At 41.1% G+C, this 22,252-nt stretch overlaps 2 protein-coding genes across 3 annotated transcripts; both read right to left on the reverse strand.

Moving 5' to 3' along the window:
- Positions 1-2: 2 nt before the first annotated feature.
- Positions 3-9,413, reverse strand: zgc:154006 (uncharacterized protein LOC563016 homolog). The gene is made up of 9 exons (XM_041055545.1): positions 9,286-9,413; positions 7,664-8,220; positions 6,748-6,951; positions 6,508-6,669; positions 2,371-2,525; positions 1,491-1,751; positions 922-1,093; positions 556-597; positions 3-331 (listed from the first exon to the last, which is right to left on the reverse strand). The coding sequence occupies exons 2-9, from the start codon at positions 8,195-8,197 to the stop codon at positions 230-232; spliced, it is 1,632 nt and encodes a 543-aa protein (XP_040911479.1). The 5' UTR covers positions 8,198-8,220; positions 9,286-9,413; the 3' UTR covers positions 3-229.
- A 2,125-nt stretch (positions 9,414-11,538) lies between these two features.
- Positions 11,539-16,954, reverse strand: ocel1 (occludin/ELL domain containing 1). 2 transcript variants are annotated; one of them, XM_041055425.1, is made up of 6 exons: positions 16,819-16,954; positions 14,258-15,472; positions 12,578-12,765; positions 12,300-12,471; positions 12,079-12,129; positions 11,539-11,742 (listed from the first exon to the last, which is right to left on the reverse strand). In XM_041055425.1, the coding sequence occupies exons 2-6, from the start codon at positions 15,395-15,397 to the stop codon at positions 11,626-11,628; spliced, it is 1,668 nt and encodes a 555-aa protein (XP_040911359.1). In that variant the 5' UTR covers positions 15,398-15,472; positions 16,819-16,954; the 3' UTR covers positions 11,539-11,625. The 2 variants fall into 2 exon arrangements, with proteins under 2 accessions (XP_040911359.1, XP_040911360.1); XM_041055426.1 differs by having other exon boundaries at positions 16,914-16,944.
- Between the last annotated feature and the right edge of the window lie 5,298 nt (positions 16,955-22,252).

The raw sequence follows: 22,252 nt of genomic DNA on the forward strand, positions 1-22,252 counted from the left end.
ACTAGCTTTATCCTGACAGCTGCAAAAGTAATACAGGAAACATAAGAGTTAAAAACCAGAGCTGATGCTCAGAGACTGTGAGGTCAGTATGAAGGTCGTGCTGTTACAAGTCAAACAGCAAAGCAATAAAACCAAAGGGAAATGGAGGATATATCCTCGTTTCTTTAGCCAGGTCTCACCTTGTCAGTGCTCATCCTCAGCCTCAGGTTGGACCTATTACTGAGACACTCTAACAAAGACCTTGGTCATAGATTTTTACCAAACGTTTGATGTGGAAAAGCTTTTGCCGAATTTCTTTGCTCTGCTTCTTCTTTGCTTGATAGTCTGGTGTCTAGAGGAAAGAGAAATTTAAGCAAGCAGATATTAAAATACCATTATCAATAGTAGCAATAAGTAAGTAATACTAGTAGTGGAATGATTTGACATTTTGAGAAATGTGCTCAGTCACTTTTTTCCTCCATATTCATTGTACAAGCACAAGATAAATCTTGGCAAGAAAGCAAAACACGCATTTTTCCCAAATTGAATTGTCTCTTATTATCTAATTTCACTCACCCTTTTAAGGTCTTTCAGTCGGTTATACTCCTCTGCCACACCCTGAGAATGGAAATACAAACTCTGCCACTTAATTGTGCTTGACATTCTGTCATAAACAACCAAAGTAAATTCTGAAAATGCACCATCTTGACCATTTTTAATCCTAATGACAAAAACACACAAACATGAAGGTAAACCAAGCCAGTTTGCACTGGCTTGGTTTACCTTCACTTCTTCATTTTTCTGTGGCAGTCCAACAGGCTCATATTGAGAATGAACTAAGCTCTTGGGTATAATTAAAAGGCACAGCTATGGCTGTCTACTCTTCTGGCAGTCTGCCCTGGATTTTTCCACTCTGCAGTCCTCCCTCCTGTTTTTCTCTACCTGGTACTTCATGGAGCCTTCGTCCAACGTGTCCAGTTCGCGGCTCAGCTTGTGCATCTGGTCACTGATGTCATCCATTTCAGTACAGAGGCTCTTATAGCGGGCCAGATCAGAGTCGAACTCCTTCTTGTACTGCTGGCGCTGCTCGTCTGAAGTTATCTCTGGGTACAGCCTGGAGTGGGATATTAATACGAAGACATTAAATGATTATTAAATTAAAAGTATTATTCAGGCAGCGGCAAATGCAGACGGGGATGAGCTTTTTATCAGTCTTCTTACCAGTATTAAATTAAAATCAATTTAACAGTTGGCCAACTTGCCTTAAAGACACTGGTGATGATTGCCAGTGTTTGTGGTATTACAGCATTTTCTTCTGAAATAATATGAACACTGTCTGTTCCAGGGCAGAGCATATTCTCTCTAACAAAGCTGTCATTAATTAGAAAGACGAGGCCATAAGGAAGGCAGTCTTACTGCCAGATTGGTTAAGTTGGGTTTGACCAATAGAGATTTTTAAATACTGACACTGACATTGGTTTTTCCTTGCCTCAAGCTGAGTAGTACCCCACCTGTAAAGGTAATCTGTGTGGTCCCGGTCCAACTCATTACCAGTGTCCCCAGTGGTGTAACCGGTTTCATATTGAGACTCCACCATCTCCTGAACAGCAGGCCGGGGCTTTCGGTCCTTCCTCTGTTCCCTCTCCACATGGTAAGGAGGAGGTTTCCGGACGCTGTCAGTCTCGTCTGAGGAGCTGCTGGAGTAAACTGTGACCCTGCTGTTCTGGTACAGAGGCTCAGCACCACGACCATTACTGTTGTCAGCAGAGAAACTATGGAAGATACAATAAGTTTTACTTGTATATTTGTATATATTTCCTAAGACATCCACAGCCACATTTGTATACTGGCTTTATTTTTGTGTTTAGAGAGTTTAGAGTTTCGTTTTGGTGGCTCTGGTATCTGGTGCCTATTTGTTGTCATAAATTGCTGATGTATGCATCTGCACACGGGCCACATGTATGACATGGTAGTGCTCCAGTGTTGGCAGGATGGAGTAAAATGCCTAGAGGAAGAGCAAGGTAGTGGACAGATTATTTGATGTTATATTGATATTAGATGTGCTGAGTTTAACAAATTAATGTTTCCAATCCCACTGTCTGACCTTTTGCAGTATTAAAACAATACATCATGAAATTTATGTTCCACTTGCCCTTAAAGAGCTTCCTGGTAGAACAAAATCCAACAGATCACCATAAGTGATGACTGATGATTTATTTGTTGACTTATTTGCTCTTTTATTATGATATAATCACATTAAGCATCATTGTCCTCACAGGAAGTAAGATGCGTGTGCGTTTATAGCGATCTCTAATGTGTCCTGTTTTCTGAGCAGAGATCATACTGTGGTGTTCCTGCGTCATGGACCCATCAGCTGCCGCCATCACTCACCTGTTGCTTTTATATTGTCCCTCGCTGTGAATGCTGACCGTTCTATTGCTGTAGGAGACCACACTGTTTTCCACCCTGCGGTCAGGCGCTGCTCTCTCTGATACGACGACAGTTGGTGCCTGCTGTGTGCTGCGCGCCTCTCCCACATGGTTCACCTAAGATGATGTCAAGAAGCTGGAATCAGAATCCCTTCATTTAACGTAGGGGGTTTGTAGTTTCTGGATCATATTGATGCAGAACAAGACAGAAGATCAACAATAACAAAATACAAATTATATGATCTGAATGTCTGTCAGTATTCTGAAATATATATCATATTTAGCATCATGACATATACAAGATAATCCTGAGGAGGAATCAAATGCATTTTTTTTATCCTGGACAGAAAGACCCTTTTCTGTACTGAATCTGTCACATAAAAAACATTGAAGTTCTCTACACTGATCAGCTCAGTGTGCTCAAAAACACTCTAATGAGCGAGGTTATGTCACTGCCAGACATATGCATGCAGCCAGACAGATACAAGGACACACACACACACACACAGTAGCCTTGGCCACAGTGTGACACACTGCAGTAAAATGAAAAGCAGCTTTAATATTCATCAACCCCAGAGAACAGAAGTCTCTTCCTCCAGGTTTCCAGAATGATCAGTGTCTCACCTCAAAGCCTTTCTTTCAAAAACCATCAGAACCAATTAGTTGTAAGGAAACACACTTCAATTTTCTGAACTGTGTCTGACATGAACCACATGTTAGCAGTGGAAGAGTGTGTGTCTGTCTCATCATGAACACACTGAGAAAGGTTGAGATAGGAGTGGAATTGGTGGAACAGACATTTCTGATGCTTCATCTTTCTAAACTACCAGGTAAACATGAAGCGGAGCACCAGGACTCTTTTTGTCTTTCAGTGGAGAAAAAAAAAAGCACAGTGCGCTTATCAAACAGATAATTTTGGCCCACACTAATGTTACAGCCCATAACAGCCATGGAAAGTGGAGAAAAAAATGTAAAATCAGCATTAAAAAAAACGCAAGGCCAAAAGAAAACACCCTCATACGAGACAGAGTATACCAAACACTAAAACTGCATTATGGCTCATGTAATCTACTGTCATACTGTATGATGCATCATTAATGACTCCTAGTCTTCGACCTATTTCTGGATTAGGGTGTAGTCACACAGGACGAGGATCTGGTGAGCTGATGCGAGCGTCTGGAAAAAACAGCCTGTGAAACAGATCTCATGAATGTGCAGTCGGAGGATGATCCTCTACGTGGAAAAGCTCCCAGAAACTGCAGGGAATCTGATACACTGCAGTGGAAAGGTGCTGTGACAGCTGCAGCTTTGTGAAATTCAAGTGTTATTAATTCCTGTGCTGTTCAGTCCAGCCAGTATTTGAGAAGCTGACACTTTCTGCCAAAGCTAATATTCAGAAAGAAGGAAATCTGGAAGTGGTGTAAATGGAAAAGGAGAGTTTGGTTTAGTGGTTTGATTTTTTTTTTTTTTTAGTTTTAGTTTTAGTTTTAGTTTTAGGACCGCAGCTAATGATTGTTTTTGATGTTCACTATGCATAGGATCCAAAAGTGTCTTAAAATTGTTCTAAAAACTCCAAAGGTATTCAATTTTACAACAATATACAAAGGGAAATACACAGTTTTAAGGATGGTTTGTGAAAAACCAATCCATTACGAATACATACCATTAATATTCGTTCGGCTGAGCATCAGTTTGGCTCATCATTTCAGCTTTTTTTTTAAAATAAGTTTTCAGTTCTGCAGCATAAAACATTTTCTCTCAAAATATGTTATTGAATTCACCATCCTGAGATATTAATTCTCTTTGGAGGAGCTGCAAATTCCTATTCTTCATTGCTTCATGTTCATAGTTCTGCTCTCTCCTTTGACCTTGTTCATGTTTCTATATATTAATTGGGATGTCCTTTTCAATGCAAGTGACACAGAATTTTCAAAAATTATGCAGCATTTGCTTTTAATCTAATTTTCCTACATTATTTTCTCAATTACCACAGTTTCCACTTGTGTTAAGCGAAAATGTAACACAAAACACTGGGAAATTAATTCTTTGCCAGGAGTCTAATTTGCAGCAGTGTGTAGCAGTCCCCTTCACAAACTGAATCATTTAGCGCCACCATGCTCTGTAGGGATTCACACAGCAACACAGAGGCAACTCAACCCTTTTTATACATTATACATGCCACATACATTATATATGCCTCCCTGCAAGGCAAGCATCTTCACTGCGATACACGAGTGCCCCAGAATAGGGCCTGCATCTCGATGAAGCCACTCACTACACGCTTTACAGTGATAGGCAGTATGTAGGCCAAGGCCTCGCTGGAGAAACTGACTAAATATGTTTCTTCCCTTTAAATAATGAGTCATGGTGGACATGACACACTCATAGTACACTGCTACTCTAGTAGATTAATCACTGTTAAATACCACACGGGGCTACCACTGTGAAGTACAAACAGCCCAGCTTTCACAGGAATCTACAACCATGCATACCTGCTAAGTGCTGGAGCACTGATGCTCTAGGAAAGTGGTTCCCAGACTGGGGGTCCAATTTGAAGTGAGGAGATATTTCTGGCACACAGAGACATAATTTTTTTGCAACATTAAGGCCACCAAAAATGCTTCAAATGAAACAGCCCGAAAAGGAAAATGATTCTTTGGTTGATCTACTCACAACTCATGTCTGCAGTAAGGTCATATTCCATGAGGAGGGGTCAGAAATTAAATTAAGTCTGCAGAGTCCAGGCTGGACACTTTGTACACCCATAGCTATTGAAAGAATATCATTAACAACTACTACCACTTTGGATTGTGAACACTAACATATGTATTTAGTTACATTTTTCTGAGAAAAGTCATAATGCACACTGAGCTCTTTCTTTATCTTGGAGAACAGGTAATAGTCTGAGGCTCCCAAAGCAGATGAAAACAGGACAAGGACCTCCTTAGGCGATAAGCCCTTGAGGCCGAAGTAGTGGATGCCTGCACAAAGGCAGATGTTGTCCATTTTCTCAGACAGTGCTGACTTGCAATTTTCAATTACCAGAAGCAGAGATTCCACAAAGGTTATTAACTTTAAACAACTGCAAATGTCCTGTACTGAAAATATATAAATAAATAAATAAAACTGAAAATCCTTTCCTGATGTTTTTGGTTTTTGGAAAAGTTTAGAAATACCAAGGGTACTGAGAGTCTACACTCTCAATACTCATGTTCACTCATGCTAATGGCTCTTTGAGGCTGCACTCAGACACAGTGGTGCTTTGAGCTAAATGCTTATGTGAGCTTGCTAAAATGCTCAAGGTGACAATAATAATATGCAATATCGTATGTTTAACAGGCATAATGTTCACCATGTTCACAAGTACAGCTAAATCTGGTGAGATTTTAGTAATGACTGTCTTTTGTTGGAATATATGCCACAATGTGTTAAGAGCTAAATTCACAGAGTACTTTACCATCCTCTAAAAACGTGAGAGCATGACTGCGTACAGGAAGTTTATACATGATAATATCTGCTCAAACAACCTCAAACATGAAACCTGGCTCTTAACCATGAGGTGAATTACCTCAAAAGAGTCTCCTGACTGCTTTCCTTTCACAGGAGATCATATAATGTAGCTTGTCAGTCATATGTGCAGCTGTTATCACCAGACAGGTTAATGATCAGTCAGAGTGAAACCTGGGTGTGCCGAAGATAAACAGCAATGTTCTCAGAGTCAGTAACAGCAGGCGACAGTCATGAGCACGGCACGAGAATCGGAATGATGTGTGTATATTGGCCCTTAGACGTAATACTTTTGGTAAACTAGAAAAGACCAAACATCACACTGTGAGCAGTGGGGGTCACTCTGGCTCTTGTTCCCTTATCTGGCTGAAAACAACACAGAAATAAACATAAGTCACATGGCTTCCACATCTTTTATCAGTTTGTCCGTGGTGTAAACTTTAGGTCAAAGGATTTCCAAGCAAAGTGCTCATTAACTTCCCCCAAATGACTCTGTCTTTACTCACACATTTACTTACTCACTAAAACTGTTGATACACAATCATTCCCATTCATCCTGTGTTAAATAAATAGAGACAGAGATTTTACTAACCCAGTCCTGCACGTCTTGGCCCTCTGATGCCCTCACCAGCGACTCGTCCCAGAAGATGTTAGCTTTTCCGTGGCGCCAAATCTTGCTGCGGGTCTTGTAGGCGTAGTAAGCAGACAGGGACAGAGCCAATACCACCATCAGACCCAACACTAAGGCTACCGCCTGATGAAAGAGAGTTATCATAGATCAGAATGGAACAAAACACACAAGACTAGAATAAAACAGGATAATGCAACTAACCTCTTCAGGGTCCATGTAGCAGTAGTGGTGCAGGTATTGATTGTACATGGGGAACCCCCCTGGAAAACCAGCCCCCACGCTGCCGCTGAGGCTGGGGCTGCCCTGGATGTTCTGGCACATCATCAGCATGGGGTTGTACAGCATGCTCTGTGAGCTCTGAGACATTGGGTTCACCCCAATCACAAAGATAATGTCGATGATGCCCTAAAAAGAGAGGTAAGCTAAATCACACCACTGACTTGATTTGAGAATTTCCACATAAAGTTACTATAATACACATAGTGTGGCTGATACCGATTACTGTATGTGAAAGCAGTTATTCATAGTGATGAACTCACACAGAATTATCATGGAGACCTTTCAGCCCAAAAGAGGCCAAAAAACCTGTTCTTGTAGGCTTAAACCTCCAAAAAAAATCATATTTTGGTCTGAACACTTAATGTCAGCTTATAGTCTTTGAACTTGCTGGTCTCTATGGTTGCCTCCTAACAGCTTTTTGACTGCAGTCACAGTATTCTTTCTAAATTGACAGTTTTGTCTAATCATATACAGCAAAACAATCATGCAAAGTGAAATTCATTATAGAATGGGCAGAGATTGGGCTCAATAGACCAGAATGCAATGCAGCTACAATACGGCCACAAGGTGTTTTAAGTAAGTAATAAGACTCTAGAAACCAAAGACATGAGAGAATCTTATCTCTGATCCTCCATTTAATACTTATGACACTACTACTATTTCCATCTGCATGCATTAACCTGTGAGTGCTGATGAAAGTCATTCTGGGAAGTGGAGGAAATCATTATTTTACTGATGATACCACCGTGTGAGGTTATCTGAGTGGAGACTTTTTATATAACATATGTATTACATGACTTGATGTTCCCACATTTTACACCTAGTGAGGCAGACTGACCTGAAGGACGGCTAAGATGATATCACAGATGAACACAGTCAGGTAAAACCTGCACCCCCTCATCATCCGGGACCGTGAGAAACTCCCCACTAGGAAGCCCAGTGAAACCAGGAAGTTGATGGCTGCCATGGAGATCATAGCCGACTTAGCAGACTGTGGCGTCATGTAGGAGCTGCCATAGCCGTAGCTGCCTCCATAATATCCTGATCCCGTCCCTGCGACACCCCCTGTAGCCCCAACACCGTAACCCCCGTACCCAAATCCGTTCATGTCCCACACCAAAGTTGAAGCCACACAGGCAAAGATGAGGAAACACAAAAGAACAGTGATTCCCTGGAAGGTTTTGACAAAACCCGGGGGAGAAAACCAGCGGTAGAAGTGCTGAGGCTTCTCCTCCACGTAGTAGGAGTCTGGAGGGAGATGGTAGGTGTAAGGGACATACTGGCTCTGAGGAGAATGGACGCTCCTCAGGGTATAGAGGTTTTGTGAGGTAGTGCTGTAAGGCGGGCTGTACACAGGGGGGCTATCATACATAGTGGATGTTCTTACAATTTCACCTGGAAGAGGAAGGAAACATAAGATTAAATAAACTAATTAATGGTAAAAGAAATGTCCTTTTCAAAGGCTCTCATTTCATCATTTAACTTCATATTTGCATTTTACAGCAGCTTTGAAGGTGCTAAACAGTGGAATTCTAACCCTGCGTTGTCTCAGTCTTCTGGAGCGATGCCTTGACAAGTGAACTGACTCTTAAAATTCAATTGAACTTAAAATTGAACTGCGAATGCAGAAAATAAAATAACTATATTCCAAATGCCTGTTTCTTAGTCCTTTTTTGTCCTTTTCAGGATTTTTGTTAATTTGATGTAACTCAGTTTTGGTTTGAAGCACTCTGACCGGCGCAGCGTGCACCTCTCTGCCCTTCATTCACCTCAGCCCATCCCTGAACCCTCTTGTCTAGTATCGCTGACCCACACTTCATCACTCTAGAGGAACTCAACCCAACAGGCTTCAATAATTCAGACAGACAGCAGATAAGAGGCGAGCCGGGGCAGCCATGCGTGGTGTTTACTGCAGGCGAGAACCACAGTCATGCTCCCTCCCTGTGCTGCATCTACAGTATGTTACCTGTGTGCACCTGCTGAGTGTCAGCCCACTGAGAGAGAGCTCCGGGGAAGCTACAAAATAAGCCCACTGAGGCGTGGAGGAGCTGTTTGTCTTTTCGATCAATCGCATAGTTTATTCAACTTTGCAAATCTACTCTCAGAAAGTAAGAAAAACAACAGCAAAAGAAAAATAACTTCTCATCACCTTCTTTTTTTAATGCACCCCCTGCCCACCCCCCAGCTCCATTCACACTGTTATATTGAAGTGAAATATTTAGCTACTGTCCACTTTCCATTCCAAGTTTAAGATCTGAGCACTTTATTTGAAACTGGTCAAACGCGTAAGCCATTTCCAGGTACTTTTTAAGTCCATTATTAATGCTTGAAAGTCTTCTCTAAACATTCAACAGGTCAGATAACCGAACGAATATGATGGGAAATACTCATTTAAACGTTCTGTAGATTGTAACACTTAAAAAAATCAGTCAATAAGAGCCTTGATGTTACACAACTTACCCAAACACTATGGAAAACGTTCTTCAGCTTTGTACCTGACCGTCTCAGCCGCCTTCATATCGCGTCATCCATGTGAGTCTCCTTCCTAACAACGCGATGTCCGCTTTATGCATCATCGACGGTCGTAAACTAAGCCATTTTCTTTGATAGTAGATTCCGTCGCTTAATCAAAAAAAAAAAAGAGTAAAAGCGAAAAAAAGCCCGTAAATGAGACCTACGGAGCTGCCTGACTCACCGTGGGCCTGCGGAGTGGCAGTGTGTCTCAGCAGGGACACAGTTCACCTACTGCTCACCTGCTGCTCCCACATGTCCTCTGACAGATAATGGAGAGGCTGCAGGCTACAGCTACGTTCCAATTCTAGAGTAAAGTCTCTCCATACTTCTACTCTTATAATCAGTAGAATAACTGACTGGTGGATCAACAAAAACAAAAAAACAACAACAAACAAACAAACAAACCTATGAGTCGTTTAAGTTATTTGTCAAACATTATCAAATTACAGCTTCTTAGTTGTGAGGATTTGTTTTCTTTTGTCTCTTGAGACGTATAAGATTTTTGTGTTGTTTAAACAAAATGAGTAACTGGAAGATGTCACCTTAGGCTTTAGGAAATCAGGATGAACATTTTATAGACCAAACAATTGACTAAGAAAATAATTTGCAGACTGATAATTATGGAAATGATTGTTAGTTGCAGTCCTGAAGTGTGTATAGATAATGGGACCATGGGCCCCTGGGCACAGATGTGTAAAAGGCTGAACCCTTGGGCCACTAACTCTGTTCAGTAATCCATTCATGTCCTGAAGGCAATCACATTAAGTTTTGTAGTGTTAATGCAATCCTGAAAGCAGACACCATCACCCACCACCACACTGTGCTGTGCTGGTTTTCTAGAGTAGATTCAGATTATTTTACAACAGCTATCAGTCTGCAGCAAACACCATTGTCCATTGTGATACTGCTGCACTAACACAGCCAAATGACCAGAAAAGCCGGAATCACTTTCCACGCAACCGAGCAGAAAGGAAGATAAAAATACATTCATCGGTTATCTTGATGGACACTGCTGCATGAGGTTAGGTGGTTGCTACTGCTACATCCACACAGTCAGAAGTCAGCAGGAAGCATTGATGATAATGTTCACAAAGGTGTTTTTATAGAAGGGACACAATGGATGTAAACAATCAGATAATGTGTGCGAGTTTGGCCTGATAGCCGTTAATTCCATAAGATAAACAAGATAGACTGTTGTTGTGTCACCATTTTACCAAGATATTTTCTATTATAGAGGTGGTAACACTGATGAAATCCTTAACAGAGGAGAATTGCATTGGATATTTAACCTGCAAATGTTATCTCCCAAAGGTCTGAACGATGGGATTCCCTGGCATGTTGTTCTTTAAGGAGCCTTGGGATCTTACAGGCCTATGTTTGTTAAGCTCAAGATACAAATAATTTATGTGGTTACAGTTCTTTGAATGATTTATGAGAGCTGCAACATCAACATGCTCTTTCCTTAGATTGTAATTTTTGTCAATAATCTTGTACATTGAATTGTTTGTTGATAATGATTCACTTGTTCATATCGTTTTCTCCTCTTTCATATTTTCACCTTTTCTCTTTTTTTTCTCTTTTCATGTAAATGAAGTAATGTATGTGACAGATTATACACATGTCAAGGTTAATTATTGAGCGACACTCCCATGGGAGAATAATTGCTCCACACCTGTGCACACGAGATGGGCGGAGCAATATCTGTGTAAGATCATGGTTGTAAGAATTGTTTAAAAAATACTCTTGATGAAGACTGAGAGGGACTGAAACATTAATAAATGGTGATGCTGAGCAGGAGAAATTTTTTTGCTTAATTGACGTGACACTTTCCAACTCACCTGCATCTGAGGTAGTTGGATGTGTGGATATCTCTCTTAGAAAAATGATCAGTATCTGTAACAAATCCTGTCTGGAAACATTTCAGACAAACCAATGTTATTGGATTGTTATTGTTGTTATTGTTACTTGTTATTTGATTAGAAAAAAGGAAACAAACAAACAACAACAACAACAACAAAAAAACTACCAAAAACAAAGTACATTTTCCCAAGTTTTTTTTTTCAAAATGTCAGTGAAAATAAAAAAAACTGAATACAATGAATTTAAGTTTAAAACAACTTTATTGTGCAAATTTTCACAAAATTCTTTTGTTAAAAAAAATTCTTTGGCAGAATTAAAATTTTAAAGCATACGCTGAATCAGCAAAGAGAAACAAAGTGTGTGTGGCAAAAGCTGATTTGTTCTGATCGCTCATCAGCTGCTGCAGATGCATCTTTCTGGTCTTGTTCATGTCTGACCATGTGTCACGTTCTCCTGGTCAAAAGTGCGGATTCTGTTTTTGATGTGGCTTAATTTGGATTTCAAGTAATCACAGCGTTCCTTTTTCTCGAGGAAGGCGGGGTCCTGCAAAACACAGACACACAAAATAATCTGATTAGTGGCTACAAACTCTATTACTGAAATCTGTCTTTCCTTTTCTCTCTTTCTCTTTCCTTCTGCTTGCTGTTGTCATGCCTGATTCATTCTGTAATGCTGGTGCGTTAAATGAGAATTTCCCAATTTCCCACATTTCATAATATAAACTATTATTTGCATCAGTGGACAGCGTTATTAAAAAAAAACAAATATTACCTGGGTGTTTACACAACAGTTGCAATTCTTATGCATCTGTGGGCTATCAGAATTGGCAAATCATTTTTCAATTGCCTCAGAGTGAGCAGGCACAAAGAAGGGGCTTACATTCTTTTTCTGCTGATACTTCTTCAAAATGCCTTTAATCCTCTGCTGATCCTACAGGAAAAACAGAATATGACATAAATCATCATCATATTTGCATCATGCAGAAGCAAAAAATATAATCAATTTGGAGACCACATTTGCCTTCCTCAAAGTGAGTCACAGAAATCATTTATATGTTATATGGAAATATTTAAATAAAGTTCATAACATATCCATCTCACCTGCTGGCTTTGTTCATCCCTGAGGAGTTGTACCATCATGGCATCCAGCTCTCTGAACTTATTGAGCGTGGCGCTGATGTCTTGGTGAAGGTCTTTGTATTCCTGATACTGGTCATTGAAAACAGCTTTGTACTTTTCCCGTTCTTCCACACAGCTGATCTCTGGATACTTCCTACAGAATGAAGGGGCATGACCAAAATATGAGTCAGCAAACCGATTCTTCCTTTTGTTCCTGTAGAACAATCTTCCCAACATGCATCGTTTAGATGTTCACTCACTTGATGTAGTCTGCGACAACATATGCTCTGGGAGTGTATTTGGATGCTGTGTCTCTCTTCAGACTGACTGGGTTCTTTTGGACCTCAGGAACGAGTGCGTGTGCACTGGTATGATCTTTGCTCAGAGACTTATCTATTTCGTCCTTGAAGGAAATGCGTTTTGGTTTTGGGGGGTCTAATGGGATGGACTGGTGAAACTCCTCCTGGGGCTCAAGGTCAAAGAAAAAGCAAATATAAACCAACAAATGAATGATGTGTGCAGGTCAGTGTCATAATTACAAGAAGCTCTTTAACACCCCTTGGGTCAAAATTTAGGTCAAACCCTCATGAAAAAAAAATAATAAAAAAATCACCACCAAGATTTAAAAAAAAAAAAAACTTTTAGCTTTGATAAGCTAAAACTCTGAAGCTGCAATCCCTCTGCTGCGAGGTGGGATTATTATGTTCACTCCTGGCCTCTCACCCTTTCTTATTTGACATCAAATATATTGGCTGACCATGCAGTTTCTCACCCACAGTTGGTGGCTGCGATGCTCGATAACACAGACTCTATTTGCAAACAGTAATGAGCTTGCTAGCAGCTGAAGGGAACAATCACAAATGCTTACAATGTAACAACAATAATATGTGTGTTTTATGTGCTCGATTCAGCACACTGTACTGAGCATGTAGATGTACACACTGACAGAAATGAAATGAAGTGAAGAAAAGAACACAAAAACACACATAACTCTTGTGTCTTGTCTGTTTGTGTCAGTGCCACTTTACACTAGTAGACAAAACTTTCTGCCAGAATCTGGCACAACAATGAACAGACATCTGTCTAGCCTAATGCTTTAAAATATTATATTGGATTTGCAGGGAATTAATTATTTGGCTTGATGTGCTAATAAAATTGGATCAGAGGCCAGTGGCCACTGCAATATAGTCACACAGCTATTTGTTTTAAGAATGAATTTGTTTGGTATTTGTTATGGTCCCACTGACAAAGAAATAAAAAATAAAATAGGAAGTCTGCTTCACCTTTAGCTTACCTCTGGCACATTTATACAAAGGGGACTATGTGGTCAATCGAGTAAGGAAATAAAGACGTTTGCAGCTTTGGGATGAATCCTGGCTGACTGCCATGGCATCAACCAGCAGAAAAAGCTGACATATCAGTACCGACAGCCTCTATGCTCTCTGCAGATTGTCTTGACTGACTTCAAATTTCATTGGATTTGGTCTGCCACTGTTGCTTTGGGGCTGTTGCCAGCACATTTGCAATCAATAACAGGATCTCTTACTGTTGCCTACAATAAATATGGCGTTTGATGTGACATAAATCAAAATCAAAATCAAAAAAAGACAAAAACAAGGCAGGGGGATGCAAAAAAAAAAAAAGATTTAGACAGCCTCCTGTCTCACACCTAAATGCAAGCAGCAAAGACAGTAAAAAGTAGACACAGTAGAGAAAGGAATAAAGTGTGGGCTGAATATTTGCAGAAACCTGCCACAGTGAACACTTTAAAGTGGACTTCTAACATTCTTCTATAGGTCTTATTGAACCATACTTCTATACTGGATTCAAAAGGAGCACTTCCCGTACCCAGCATCGTAATTTATTTCCCTCCCACTTTGAATTTAGGAGTGATGACCTTGTCTTTAATCTAAAATTTTCATAGTATTTATGAGCTGTACCTGGTTCTCAAAGTACTCCCTCTCTCTGCGCGCCGCCTCATGCCTCCACATCTTCAAACACACCAGGAAGCTTCCTAGATACATTGTCATGTTGATGAAGATGAAAGCTGTTCCCGCCATCTGACCCCCATCAACCCGACACAGATTGGCCATGATGGGGTTAACGCCTATTGTCATGTAGCACAGCCCCCCGCGGTTCAAATCATTCAGGTATACGATCCCTGCTGCCATGTAGAGCAGGAACAGCGCCACGTTAATGAAGGCCTCCGTCAGAGGCCACCAGGGGGAGTCGAGGAGGATGGTGCGATAATACATAGTCATTCCCATCACCAAGAGACACAAGGTTATGATCCAGGAGACTCCAGCTACGGCCAGGATGAAGGGAGTCATGGGACCTCTGTAGCTGTATCCAGACAAGCCAAGCCCATTGTTATATATGCCATTATAAAGTCCGTAGGCATTGGACCACTCACTGTCTTTCTGGATGTAGGCGATGACACAGGCGAAGACCATGCCCCCAAACAGGAGCTGAAGCCCAGCAAGAAGTCTGAGCAGGCCTGGCCAGGATTTCAAATAAGAGTACTTCTGTTTATAGACCTCCACCTTCTCAGCATAGTACTCTGCTGGGTGGATGCTGGTGAGCAATGACTCCTCTCCTGGGCCTTGATTGAACAGCTCACCAGTGGGGCTGTCCCTTAACAAAGGCTTATGGGAGTTATGGCTGGAGTTGCCCAGTGATTCTCCCCAGTTCCTGCGCTCAAGCAGAGGGCTTACAGGAGGGCTCACCCTGGTCCCATTGGGAAGGATCTGGATCGTAGTGGTGCTGGGTTCAGAATCACTCTCCCTGTCACTTTCCCTTGTCCATTTATGGATGATGCCCCCCCACGACTGAGGGATGAGGGATTTCAGCCTGTTCTTCATGCTCCCTTTTTTGTCACCATCCTCCTTTTCTGCATATGGTGGAGTGCTGGATGTGTGGCATGTGGAGTTTTCACCATCATCTGTGATATCATCTGGTGTGGGTGTGTGAGTAACCCACACAGGCACTGGTGGATCACTAATGGAGTTCCTCTTGCTAGACGAGGACCCGACCACACTGTCAAGCTCTTGTCTCTTGAATTTCCTTCTCCAGCTTTTCATGCTGTGTGCTGATTTTGGTAATTCATTGAGAATGAAGTAATCACAGAACCCGCATGAGACATGGAGAGGGAGAAACTGTGCAGGGAAAAAAAGATCAATTATTAGTTTTGTGTAGTAAGCATGTATATTATAATTATATGCGCTGAAATCTATAATTAACTTACCAGAATCTCACTAGCTTTCATGTTAAGTTTTTTTTAACAAGACCTCCATGCTTCTCAGCTGATTTAAATCAAAATAACTTTGTGCAAGAGTCAGATTTATTAACTTAATATTACCTTCCATTAACCTCTCATTGTATAAAAAACTTAGACATGAATGAATGACCCTGATTTTACTTTCTTCTCTAAGATAAAAATAAAATGAACTAACTTAAATTCCATTCCAGGTAGATTTATTTTCATCTCTGAATTATATGACACTCTTTTTGGCCCTTTGGGGGCAGCAGAAAGAAGATGGTACAAACAACGCTGACAAGATAACAAGCAAACTAGTTAGCAAACAGTTGCCTATTTACAATCCAGCAGATACAGAAGCAACATTAGCATTTAATCAGAATGATGTTTCTGTCCACCTTATCAGTGTAAGTCCAATATTCCTTCTCTTTTTTATCTTTGTTTTAGTTTCCAGTGACTGCTGAGGGATCTGGCTCTTTTAACTGATAAATGATCGACAATGCTCACCAGCTTGTGTCTGCCATTTGAGTCTGGGCAGATAGAAACATTAAAGTTGTGGGCCATAAAACCACAACAATGAGCTGAAAGACACTAATATGCCACATAGAGCTGAGGGATATTATTATCTTTAGGATTGTTACAAAAAACAGCAGGCAGGGGAAGTCAAAACATGAAGTCATTTGATCTGTTGTTGAAATAACAATATTGTTTATAGCAGCTTCGAAGTAGATATACTTGAAAAACAAAGACCCCTTGTGTTTTTGACAATCTCTTGTTATTCTTGTTCTATCTTGTTACGAACTTGGTGTTCCTTATGATGGACTACACATCTCAAGCAAGTTTCAAGAATCTGCTAAAAGATTTTTATATTCAAATGAACTGAAGGGAAACTGATGGATCCCTTTAATGGTAGAAAAAAAGATTTCTAAACATACACCTGCACTGTTTGTGAAAGTGGTTAACCAAAACAGTGCAAAGCCGCAGAGCAATCCTTTAAACGCCTCTCAGATTCTCTGCTACAGCAGAACAACCCAGAGAGGGACCACGACATGACTACAGTACAGCTCAGACTCAACTAATAACAGAGGAGTTTAAGCTGAGCTGTGACTCATGGCGAGCTGCTGCATGAGCTCTTAATACACAGCAACCGTCATGACGGTGTCACAGCTTATCAAAGTGGAAACACATTAACAACACAGAGTATATTTGTTCTGAAGACAACGAAAAAAAATTAGCTTTCCTTACCTGTTTGACCCTCGACTTGTCTCACTGCTCAGGTGGACAGCCTCTCGTGGGACTTTTAATTAAGTGTTTTTAAGGTAACAGGAACTGATACCTACTGTAAAATGGCTGCCGTGTTCACCAGGCCCACTCAGCTCACCCTCCTCAGCCTCTCAGGTGACTCAGTCTCAGTGCTGGACGCTCAGTTCCACACATGCAGGGCGATTGGCCAATGTGTGTGTGGTGGGGGGGGGGAGTTAAAGCTTAAACATTAAACCTGAACCGCCCCTGTGCTGGTGCTGACTGGTACTACTAGGTTAATCTGTGGGGGAGAGAGAAAGAGAGAGAGGTTACACTGTTGACATTCATAAAACAGGAGGAGAGGAGGTGGTGAGCTGACCTGAAATGATGCATGTAGCCCACAACAGGTGCTTTCAAAAGGGCCCGGATGGCCATTTAAACGGCTTGGTTTTCAGATTAATGGTATTTTATTGATAAGAAATGGGTAAAAAGTGCACACGCTACTCATTAATACTGCCTCAGAGGCTCTTGTGCACATTTACCAGCAGAGCATTGTCTAGTGGTACTTAAGGTATTGTGGATATCACCTTAGACCATCAAAAACATCCAGGAGATTACGTCTATTCTTAGAGACAAGCATGTGTTTGATATCAGCAATACGTGATCAATTATATCTCATATCTAAGATCTGTGAAATACTGCTTTATCATCCCATCATTTATGAATAATTCATTCTCATCTCAACTGTGTCTTATTGTTCTGTTGTCACAGAGGGAGCTGGAGTGTTTGGCACTAGAGGGCAGCAAGCTCCTGTGCTTCTCACAGTCAGCTCATCGCCACCTCTTCTCTCTGTCTCTCACTGATATTGGTTTGTCTCTTTATCTCCTTTAGAGGCTTTCTCTTTTCTATTTACTGTACCTTTTCTTGTTTGCGCTGTTTGCCTCCCTGGTCTGCCCTCGTGAAAATCAACCAAAATTTGTGCTCTAATGTCAAATATACAGTGTTTCTTCAGTTGTGTGAAAAGAATAGAATAAAACAGCTGATAAATTGATAAAAACACATCCTGATATTGAGATGTTATAAAGTTTCAGAGGAGCAAACCTAATGGAACCAGTATCCAGTCTCACTGCAGCACTTTCCCTTTAGCAATGACTCTCTCAGCTAAGACTTAACCCTCCACATCTGACTCCAGGAATCATTGCTGCTGTATAATGTGACGTCACTCAGTGCCAGCGATTCTTCCAGAGCAGCACTGATTTTCATGTAGAAAAAGCTCAGGGCAAGGACATCTGTAGTGCCCCCCCCCACCCACCACCACCACCACCACCACCACTGCCCCCAACCCCCCCCCCCCCCCCCCCCTTCTTTCCACTCCCACACACACACACATACACTCTGCAGTACTCATAGCCAATACAGTACAGTAAACACATAATGCAACCCACTCTCTCAAATGAGTAGTGAGTCCCACAAGTGGCCGTGGCCCGGGGCTACCTCATCTGGTGCTGCCGTGCGTGTCCCCCTACTGCTGGCGCAGGTGCCTGCTCAGCTGTAAATAATATGTGGAACAATGCAAAACTCATGTAGAGTTAGGGTATGTAGCCTGTGTATATATAAATATATATGACTATAAAGCAAAAGCCTAATAATGTAAATAAAATAGTAACATAAATCAATCAACTCAGTATTTGAAATAAGCTATGAACTTAATGTTTAATTTCATTTAATATATCTCCTCTTAAAAAACAAAAACAAAATTAGCACAGATTAAATGATGATGTTTATACACCTATTATCAAACATGTTTTATGAGATAGATATGGAACAGCATGTGTGAGTAATGCAAATATTAAAGTTATTACTACACATTTTGGAAATTACACTTGTTTACTTAGTTTTAGAGTTAGTACTTAGAGTTAGTTTATAGGAGACTGATAGTTCAGCACTTGCAATGTTTTGCTTTCGCTAACACCACATGTGGTGATATGTCAAGAAATCTTTTAAATTCCTTTCTAAGGTGACACTTTCAAATCAATAATAGCCCGACTTTGACTTTCTCATTAAATGTTGATGTACTGGATGATCAAGCATTAACAGATGAGGCAGTGATGAGTGACATCATTCTTTAGTACAGGTATCAGAGTCTGTATGGGGAAAGTTACTGCTAAAAATCATACTTGATGTGAGATGCGATCATAGATTTGAATTTCCAGCGTTGCCTGAAATGATTCTGTCAAGTGGAGGACACATGGGAGGCTACATGTATACATTGTGTGTGTGTGTGTGTGTGTGTGTGTGTATCTGAGTGTACACATGCGCATACATTCTGTAGATACATACGCTTTCACGCTTGAAGTCCTGACACATGGCTTGAGGGCTCCAAAAAGGGTTTTTTTTCCTTCCTCCGCAGCTAAATGAAGCAGGGAAGCTACGGCAGCCTCCAACAGACAACCTCATTTGTATCAGTTCATTCTGCCTCAGATCTCTGAGAGAGAGAAATGGGCAGCACAGGAAGAGATACAGATAGACGGAGATGGAAGGACAGAAAGAAGAAAGAGAGAAATGATGGATGCTGAAATAAATGACTCTCGAAAAAACATTTGATGGAATGAAAAGGCCCTTCACACCCACTCTCCACCACTACAGCACCGTGCATTAAAAAAAGAAGGCTAAAAACCAAGATCAATACTCCCATTCTCTCTGATTTACCAAAGTGTATGCCAAACCATGTTAGCTGAAAGTGATAGGGAGGGCATTAAGCATAATGCAGCTGCTAGCTATTAGCTGCCAGGGCAGAAAGGGAGAAAAGTGGGGGCTGTCATAAATTCAATAATTGACTTCCCCTGCCTGCCGTAAGCTGTCCCCGAAGAACCTTTTTACACTGTGGGATGATCCTCAACACCCTGCAAGCTGATTCCTTCCCCCTGTCCTTCGCCAGTCCGAGGGTCATTCACAATCCTCTGCAACCTGCTTCCTTCTCTTGTCTTCTCTCACCATGGGTGATCTTCAGTACCCTCTATGGGAGATCCATGGTAATTTGATGCCCCTTTTCTTGCCTTTCTCACTTAAAAGCAAGAATAAGTCATGGCTGGATGAATTAACTGTGCTCATTGTAACAAAGGGAATAATGGAAGGCTTACCTGCTCAGGAGACTTTCTTAACTGGGTATCTGTGACTAACCCAGGGGCCAGTTTTCCCATTTTGTCGCTCTACCTTGAACTATGAAAAAAAAAAAAAAAGATCCATTAGCACAAAATCACAGGTAATCTTTATCATATTACAGGATCAAAACAATACTTCATTTAACTATTATACACTCATGGGAGGGATGAGCAGCAGAAGAGCTGTGCCCTGTGTTTCCACTGCTGCATGTCTTTGGGGTTGTGTAGCAACAACTACAGGGTGACTGACTCTGCCACTCTTGCGGGATATCGGTCTGCTGCCAAGTCCCTCCTGATTTGGCTGTAATTAACCAGGCTGAGCCTTGTTTGTGCATGTGGACATGAATAGTAGCTTGTTATTTGACCATTAATGGCTGTGTGTGTGTATGTGTGTTTGTGTGTGTGTTGTGTACAGCCCATAGTTCACCTTGGAACAGCGCCTCAGCAGCTGTGTGTCCTCTGGAGCGGTGTTTATGTTTATATCAATACATCCTCCTGTAATCATGTTTTAGGACGTCCCTGCCTCACAGTTTTGCAGGAAGAGACGCGTGATGTCTGTATCTGTCAACACATGTGCCAACCCTCCTCTTAGTGTCACAGTTGGCTGCCATTTCTCTTTTCCTTTGGGTGGACCTTGTGTGAGAAAGCTTCAGACTGGAGGACATGCATGGCAGGAGCTAAGACTGTAATTTTGAGTTGATTTGATGGAAAACAAAACATGAGAGATTATTTCAAATTAAAGGTTTGTCTACAGCTGCCAAAAAGAAGAAGAAGAAGAAAAAGAAGAAGAAGAAGAAGAAGAGAGTGACGGTGATAGCTGAAGATAGTCTTTAATGATTTCACCTTGGTGGCTCTCCTTGCTAGGACAAAAGTTCACCTGCAAAATGAAGGAACAGCGAACAGTATACAGAGAATATGTTAAACCCATTTGCCATCCATTAAAAGTTGATTTATTCCAGTGCTACTACGTACATTATGCATCATGTGGCAGTGTACACAGAACAATGATTGGGTTACATTTCTTCACTTTTTGGGGTTTTTCACTCTGTTATTGTTCAGTAGAAGTGTGTTCTGATGCCTGCTCTATGAGGAAAGCCTACTTTTTTTCTGGATAAGAAAAGACTCTGGGATGCGTTTATCACTTTGACTCATCTACCATCATCAGAAATAACATCATGAATGTCCCTCACTTCACTACAAAATACTGTGTATTTTTTTTTCATATTTTCTAGTGGAGAAAATCAGGTCACTATTAAATATTGGAATGGTGTTTTGGCAGGTCTTTGTTGGTGACAGGATAAGGACTGCAGAAAGCAAACCTTTACAACTCGATTCAAAAAACAAAACAAAACAAAATTAAAAAAACAAAAACAAAAGAACAACAGAACCTGATCATACCTCCATCAGCAGAAGAAAAGAAAAATGTGATAAAATGTTATCTTTTGATTTGCCAGAATTTCAGACCCTTCATATCCTTTATAGTATTTCTACTGATTACCTGCAACATGCTGTGCATTGCACCCAGCTACTGTTACCCCTGCGGTTCACCATTTGTCCCGTTTACTTGGCGACATCTACAATGAAGTCATATTTACAGGACACCTACTCTTGCTGTTCACAACCCCCCTGAGTCAAAACAGACGTCTGTCAGTAAATGAGATATGGCCCTCATCTTTCTCTATTTTTCAGTTTACTCCTTCCTGCTGCCTGATGAACGATGAAGTCCTTAACACCAGCACTGTTACGTCTCTCTGGGGAAGACACTCTAGCATCTGTGATCCTTTCTGGTGTTGCTGAATTTTACACACTGAGTGCAACATGGAAAACAACCTGGGGGTTCCCCTGCTTCTTCCTTTCTTTCTGTGTCTTTTTTTTTTCATTTGAACCAATCAAAGGTCTTTGCTGCGGGCCATTTGGGAAGCCTCTTTATGTGAGAGGACTGATGTTCTTAATGATGACAGATGACAAACGCGAGGCTAAAGCTCCGATGTAATGAAGAGGTGGAAACCTCAGATATGAACAGGCAGGTGAGGTCGTAATCAAGCGGATAGTCTTCCATTAGCCACCCTGACTCATTGGATGACACTGATTGAAACAGAGACTGTAATGGCATGATAGATCCCCTCATACTGGAAGGGTGGAGTGTAGCACTGTACGAGAAGTGGCGAGAGGTGGGGGCAGTAAAGAGTCATGCTTCATCAACTCAAGTTGAAAGGAAAAAGGCTAATATTCATGCTTGATTAAGTTCCACTTGTAACAAACTCAGTATGTTCTTA

The sequence above is a fragment of the Toxotes jaculatrix genome, chromosome 14 (genome assembly GCF_017976425.1).
Source record: "Toxotes jaculatrix isolate fToxJac2 chromosome 14, fToxJac2.pri, whole genome shotgun sequence".
Classification (NCBI taxonomy): Eukaryota; Metazoa; Chordata; class Actinopteri; family Toxotidae; genus Toxotes; species Toxotes jaculatrix.

What these genes read in the sequence shown, in the direction of transcription:
- ocel1 (XM_041055425.1), bottom strand. Translation starts at nt 15,397, where the DNA reads ATGAAAAGCTGGAGAAGGAAATTCAAGAGACAAGAGCTTGACAGTGTG. An exon ending in GGGAGTACTTTGAGAACCAG is followed by an intron (nt 12,766 to 14,257) that starts GTACAGCTCATA and finishes GAGTTTCACCAG; the next exon opens with TCCATCCCATTAGACCCCCC. An exon ending in GGGATGAACAAAGCCAGCAG is followed by an intron (nt 12,130 to 12,299) that starts GTGAGATGGATA and finishes TTTTTCCTGTAG; the next exon opens with GATCAGCAGAGGATTAAAGG.
- zgc:154006 (XM_041055545.1), bottom strand. Translation starts at nt 8,197, where the DNA reads ATGTATGATAGCCCCCCTGTGTACAGCCCGCCTTACAGCACTACCTCA. An exon ending in CACACAGATTACCTTTACAG is followed by an intron (nt 1,094 to 1,490) that starts GTGGGGTACTAC and finishes ATCCCACTCCAG; the next exon opens with GCTGTACCCAGAGATAACTT. An exon ending in GACTGAAAGACCTTAAAAGG is followed by an intron (nt 332 to 555) that starts GTGAGTGAAATT and finishes TCTTTCCTCTAG; the next exon opens with ACACCAGACTATCAAGCAAA.